Source organism: Ovis canadensis, chromosome 3 (genome assembly GCF_042477335.2).
Source record: "Ovis canadensis isolate MfBH-ARS-UI-01 breed Bighorn chromosome 3, ARS-UI_OviCan_v2, whole genome shotgun sequence".
Classification (NCBI taxonomy): domain Eukaryota; kingdom Metazoa; phylum Chordata; class Mammalia; order Artiodactyla; family Bovidae; genus Ovis; species Ovis canadensis.
This window is the reverse complement of record NC_091247.1, coordinates 57,678,901-57,685,352: the sequence shown is the minus strand read 5'-3', so window position 1 is coordinate 57,685,352 and position 6,452 is coordinate 57,678,901. Positions and strand designations below refer to the sequence as shown.

The following is a 6,452-nucleotide window of genomic DNA, read 5'->3' as shown; positions in this document are numbered from 1 at the left end:
GTCGGGAAGATCCCCTGAAGAAGGGAATGACAAGCCACTCCAGTACTCTTGCCTAGAGAATCCCATGGATAGAGGAGCCTAGTGGGCTACAGTCCATAGGGTTGCAAAGTCGTACAAGTCTGAGCAACTGAACAACAACAAAACCCTAACCCGAATGGTCTCCTCAGCTGGTCTGAGAGCTCCTGGGGGTATATTTGTGATGTACCCCAGGTTCTTGGAGTGGCAAGCAGTACAATAATTATTTCATGACCATATGTGTGAGAGCTGCTAAGTAGTCTTGTTCACCACTAAATCCCTAGCATCTAGAACCACATGTGGACGTACAACATGTTTATTGATTGAACTTATGAGTCAGATGAGCGTGCCCCTCTTCTGAAACCCAACAAAGGAAAAGAAGCTGAAGCAAAAGTCTTTCATGATATTTTATTCTGAGAGGGAAAGGCAGTGGAAGGATTTGGTGAGAGAAACTGGAGGAAGACTCCTGGATTCAGGAAGGAAGGAGCTGGCTGAGGATGCTGGAGTTTCTGTGCTTTTTCCCCAGGGTGGGGTCAGAGGACCCAGGGAATCAAATGAAACCTACTGTGGAGAGAAGAGACAGGTTGATCAGGGCTCTGATTTCTCCAGTACCTCAGTCTCAGGCCATTTCCTTGGTGTCAACCTCATTTTACGTGATGGTCTCATTCAATCCTCATTTCAACCTCAGAAACAGAAATCATTATTGCCGTTTCACAGGTAAGGAAACTGAGGCTTAAAGAGGTTAGGTTACTTGCCCAAGGTCACACAGGTGAGGAGAAATGGAGACCTGATTTTACTCCAGGATTGTTTGTGGGAGTGTGGGGAGCGGCAGGGGGAAGTTGCCTCAGGCTGTTAGGAGTTTCCGTTTCGTGGGAAGGCTGTCAGGGAATGAGTCCCTACTGTTGCCTATGCACATACCTGCCTTGCTTTTGCAGACCTTGATGTCCACACAGATAGCCTGAGGCTTTTTTCCAGCTTTTATGTCCTCAGTGATGCGACGGAGAAATTTCTTCATGATTGACTGGCACGGACGTTTCAGCAGCTTCATCTTGCTGCACACCTTGGAGGCCGCCTCGCGGATGGTATCCTGCAGCGGCAGCACGGTGATGGGAAACGGGCCTCAGGTGAGCCCTGCCGGGCACTGTCTCTCTGCAGGCCCCGGCAGCCTTGGGCTCTCAGCGGGTCTGGCAGTGGGAGTCCTGGGTACCAGGAGTTGGTGCCAGGTGGTAGTGGGAGTAGGGACTGGAGAGACAGGGCTCAGCCCCCCTCCCCATCCCAAGCCTGCCAGCAGGGACTCTGGAAAGGACGATTGACCCTGCTGAGTCTTAGCCTCTGTATACCCGGGCCCTGTCTTCTGGGTGGAGAGTGGTGCCCAGATCCACTTTAAAGGCTCTGTCTATATAGCTTCTGGGTCCAGGGCCAGACTGGGGGCTCCATCTGCTGGGGGGGGTGGTATGGTGGGTTAGGAGGGGATCCAAGCTTGGAGCCTTGGCCCATTGCTTTTGAAAAATCTTCTTCTGACATCTCCCATGGAAAGGGATAAATCTGAGTACCCCAGGGTGAAGGTAGTGATCCTGAGCAGGTTGGGGAAGCCAAGGAGAGGGAGGGAGGGAAAGTGAAACTATGGTTCTGGTGATGATGCATCCACTTGTTAAGTATTCACTCAGAGCTAAGTACATCCCACTTTCTAGCTCATTTAAAGAGCCCAGGTAGGGATTCCCAGCCCTCCCCACTCCCCTTGGGGGCACCTCTCCACCCACCAGGTCCCACAAGCCTCCTGTCTCACCTCATTGGGCTGATCTCCCACCATGTCCTCCAGACTTTTTATTATCTTCCGACAAGGACCACAGAGTAGGCCTAGCTCTTCTCCTTGGAGCAGCAGCCCACCCTATCAGGAAAGGAAGCCCATTAGGGTGGTCTCTCAGACACCCCAACCTTGGAAGGGCACCAGGAAGGGTCCCCTGGGAGCTTTCCAGCCAGTAGGATGACCCATGGTCTGTCTGTCCATATGAGGACCTGAGCCAGACTGGCTGGCCCCTGCCCATCTCTCTCATGGGGCGGGGGTTTGGGGGGCTGAGAGACCCCACGACCTGCCCCCACACCCACAGCACCCTCCCCAGCCCAGCATCTGCCCCTCTGCTGTTCTACCGTCAGACAAGGAGGAGGCTCTTGGGGAGGGCCCAGCCACCAGTGTAGCCCCTACCCCGCAGTCAGCACCAGTGTCAGGCATCTTCAGCTCTCAGCCCTGCCTCCCCACGCCCTGACCAGTTTGGTCTCCAGACCCTCGCCCCTGGCACTGCCCAGGGAGGAGAGGAAGGAGAGGAATGGTGAGGGTGCAGCAGGAAGCCATCCGCGTACCTGGGGATACTCCTGGGCCAGGCCCTGGCACAACTCATCTCCATTGCACAGATGGGCCGTTGCCTGGTCGTGGCGTTCAGAAGACAGACCGGAAAAGGCCAGCCCTGGAGAAGAAACAGCATTAGCAGCCCTCCACAGACAGAGGGAGAGGAGAAGTCACTGCTTCTGGCTGGGGAGAGCCCAGGAGGCAGCTGGCACCCAGGACGGGGAGGCGGCCTTGGGGCCTCCTGCCCTGCTCTGCCCTGGGGCTGCTCTGACCCACGCCAGATGCCCTTGGAGCTGCTGCTCAGGTCCATCAAATCTGAGAAGGCAGGGCTGGGAGGAGGAGCCATCGGGATCTACCCCAAGGGGAATGTCCTCACCTGGGGCAACCAGGAGCACCGAGGCGATGAGCAGGACAGCCCAGGAGGTCATGTTGAGGCAGCTGCCCAGGCTTCCTCCACACCTGTTTTATAGAGGCTGAGAACCTGGCAGTCTGACCTAACAGGGTCCTCTTCCTCTTTTTGGCCACCTCCCTCGTCACTGGGTTTACCACAAACACCGGTGCTGATCTGTAGGGGGAGGGGTGTACCTCAGAGCTTCCACACACCCCTCTCCACCCACCCTGCCCAGTACTAGAACTTTCTGAGCAGAGCCAGTGTTGATGGAGAGCATTGGCCACCGTGATGCCCACCCTGCCCTGATGTGGTAACGGGAGGAGAAGTCCCCACTACCGAGGGGTCGGGTGGGGCCCTTGGCCAGGTGAGCTTCATGCCCCCTGCCTCATCTCTTCCTCCCACCCCAGAGGTCCGGGCTGGTGTCGCTACATCATCCTTCTCATATCCTGGGTCTCCTTCCAGCCATTTAAGCCAGTGTAGCACTACCTGATTCAGATGTAGAAAAAGGTGCCCTCAGAGCAGATCCTGACAGCTCCTCCTCCCAGCCCTGCATTCTCCAACTTCATGGACCCTGATCATGAGCTGCATGGGCACCCTGGGTCCCCTAGACCCACATCAGCCTTCTCACCATCATCAAGGAGGCCAGGCCTTTCGCTCAGAGCTGGGTTCAGCCCAGCCTGGCTGTGACCTGGCCCATGGGCAGAGAGAGCTGGTGGGAAGGACAGGAGCCCCAGCCAGGGTCTGGTCCCAACTTCTGGGTCTCTGAATAGTCATCTGTGTCATAAAGGCCGTTGGCCTTCATCTGTAAGAAAAATTGAATATTAGATAAAAATAATTTCTTAGTATGTGTATGTCCCAAATATTGCTTGGGATATACTTACACTGAAAAGCATTTGTTGTTTACCTGAAATTCAAATTAAACTGAGCCATAGTTTGTCTAGCCCCTTGAATCCTTTCTGGTTTATTACCCAAATCCCAGGGTAGCAGACACGCTCACACTAAGTCATGTCACACACTTACACACGGTTACATGAACTCAGGGACATACACTCTCCAAAGCACTGACATTCACACACACTCATACCCACTCACACTCCCAGATACCCACATACACATACTCACACATTAATTCACAACCACATACTTTCATCTACTCATAGATTCACACATAAACACACCACCTTTGTTCTTGCCCATTGTGGAAGTTGCTGAATGCCACACTAAGGAGCAAGGAATTTAAGCAAATTTCAATTAGATAAGTAAGAAACAATAAATGAAACCACCTATAAGTTCACCAAACAGATTTACAGGAATATTGACAGATGACAACTAGACTCATAGTGGTCATCATTTTTAAATGTATGGAAATATTGATTCTCTATGTTGTGTACCAGGAAATTACATAGTGTTGTCGGTCAATTATACTTTAAAAATAAACTCTTAGAAAAAAGAGATTGGATTAATGGTTACCAGAGGCTGGGGTGGAAGGGTAAGGGGTAGGATTGGATGAAGGTGGTGGTCAGAAGGTACAAACTTCCATTTATAGGATAAGTAAATACTAGGGATGTAATGTATAATATGATAAAGATAATGAACACTGCTGTACATTATAAATGAAAATTGTGAAGAAAATAAATTCTAAGAGCTCTCATTATAAGGAAAACTTTTTGTCTGTTTAATGTTGATTTCTATGAGATGATGGATGTTCACTAAATCCACTGTGATCATCATTTCATGATGAATGTAAGTCAAATCATTATGTTGTACACCTTAAAATTATATAATGCTGCATGTCTGATATCTCAATACATTGGAAATTAATTAATTATAAAAATTTACAGAAATATCCATTTATACCTTTAAATGAATATATTTATAAATAAGTATATGTTTATATAAACTTATATATCATAAAAAATGTTTGGAACAGCTTTTTAATTTTAACAAGATATCATGAACATCATCCCAGTCAATAAATTTAGATTTCCTTCATCATTTCCATTGGTTGCCTCATATTCTATTTTAGAGATGAACTCTAACTGGAGTCCTCAATTCTGGGACTCATGAGGCTTCCACTTGCAGAGCAGAGGTCGGGAGAGCCCATCAATAGCTTGTGCAATAGTCTGGGTGAGTGATACGAATGCCTTCTTCAGACTGGTTATCTCATAATCTCAAGATGACTACTGTAGCCCCTCCAGGCCCTAGGGCCCCACCCCAGGTGGAAAAATTAGAAGAATGAAGCAGGAAAGGGAGGTACTTATATATATTTTTTTAAAGCAAATATTTCCCAGAGACCTTCAGTTTGTCGCATCAGTATGTCCCAGCAGGTACTCGCAACTGTGAAGGGCTATACAGATGGAAGCCTTTGGCTGGACTTCGAGCAAAACTGAGATTCTGCCAGGAAGGACAGATGAGAAGTCAGGGGGATCAGGTAGGCAACAGCAGTATCAGCTACAGAAGGACTTCTTGCTAAACAGTGTTTCGAAGGAAAAATGCATGGGATTTTGTAACTAGTCAGATACAAGAGACAGAGGAGAGAGGAGGCCACAGTTTAATAGTATTTGAAGGCTGAGGGGCCAGTGGTGAAGCAGGAAAATTAGGAAATGGAGCTTGCGTGTGAAAGCTGAATTCGAGGTGCTGTATTTGTGTGGTCTGCCCGAGGGCAGGGCTGCCTCTGCGGTCACATCCGCCCTTGACTACCAGAACTGCCCTGAGACCAGAGAGTCAGCTAATGGGTTCGCCTCCTGTAAGGAAACCAGGACTCTAGAGAGGTCCAATGAATGCTCCAAGGACACACAGCTCAAACCACATGTGTCTGGGGATTTGAACTCAGACTCCAAAATCCAAGTTCGTCCCCACTCCACATTGGCCCTGTCTCTAGGTTTCTAGGCCAGAGTTGCTTGCCATCTAGCCGCCAGGTCAGGCGCTGTTCCTGCTCCCCTCCACAAGCCTCCTATTTCCTAACCACATGAAGAAACCATGGCGTATATGTGAAGACCACATTAGTGAAGGGGGAAAAGCCCAAGAAGGTGACTCATGTCTTTCTTTGCCATATTCAGTAAATACACATATCAGTAAATACACACATATACAAATATCTTTGGGGAATTCAGTAAGATCAGATACTCCAGCAAGCCCTTTTCCGATGCTAAGGGGTATGGACAAGGGGCCCTGGGGTCCCACGTGACAAGAACCTAGCACAAGTCCACAAGTCCACAAGCCCTATCCGTTTGCGATCATGGGGTCCCATGGACCGGCCCATTGCAAGTCAATCTTCTTCAAGAAATCTTTGCTTTCCCCAGTGTCATGAAGATATCTTCTTATTTCTTCTAGCAGTTTTATAGTTTTCTACATTTAGGTCTGTGATTCATCTCAAATGAGCTAGGTTGAAATTCTGTTGCTTCAGATCAATTTGTTGAAAAGATTTTCATTTTCCCATTGAATTACTTTGTCATCTGGCTCAGAAATCAGATGACTGTATAAATGTGGGTCTGTTTGTAGGTTCTTTATCACAGCAAGTACTGTATCAATAATAATAGCAAAATACTCTGATTCTTTTAAACGGGCACAATATTTGAACTTCATAAAGGAAGAATAGCCAATAAATATTTGAAAAAGTGTTAAATACCATAACTCATGAGGGAATTCTATGTTAAAACTACCATGAAATGATGGCATCAGAATGACTACAATTAAAACAAC

At 48.5% G+C, this 6,452-nt stretch overlaps 1 protein-coding gene across 2 annotated transcripts; it reads right to left on the bottom strand.

Moving 5' to 3' along the window:
* Positions 1 to 408: 408 nt before the first annotated feature.
* On the bottom strand, positions 409 to 5,368 carry GNLY (granulysin). Of its 2 annotated transcripts, none has more exons than XM_069580362.1 (7): positions 5,046 to 5,368; positions 3,379 to 3,552; positions 2,736 to 2,924; positions 2,374 to 2,477; positions 1,802 to 1,903; positions 934 to 1,102; positions 409 to 576 (listed from the first exon to the last, which is right to left on the bottom strand). In XM_069580362.1, exons 3-7 carry the CDS (start codon positions 2,785 to 2,787, stop codon positions 566 to 568), a joined length of 438 nt encoding a protein of 145 aa, XP_069436463.1. In that variant the 5' UTR covers positions 2,788 to 2,924; positions 3,379 to 3,552; positions 5,046 to 5,368; the 3' UTR covers positions 409 to 565. The 2 variants fall into 2 exon arrangements, with proteins under 2 accessions (XP_069436463.1, XP_069436461.1); XM_069580360.1 differs by having other exon boundaries at positions 409 to 579; positions 5,046 to 5,309.
* Positions 5,369 to 6,452: the final 1,084 nt, after the last annotated feature.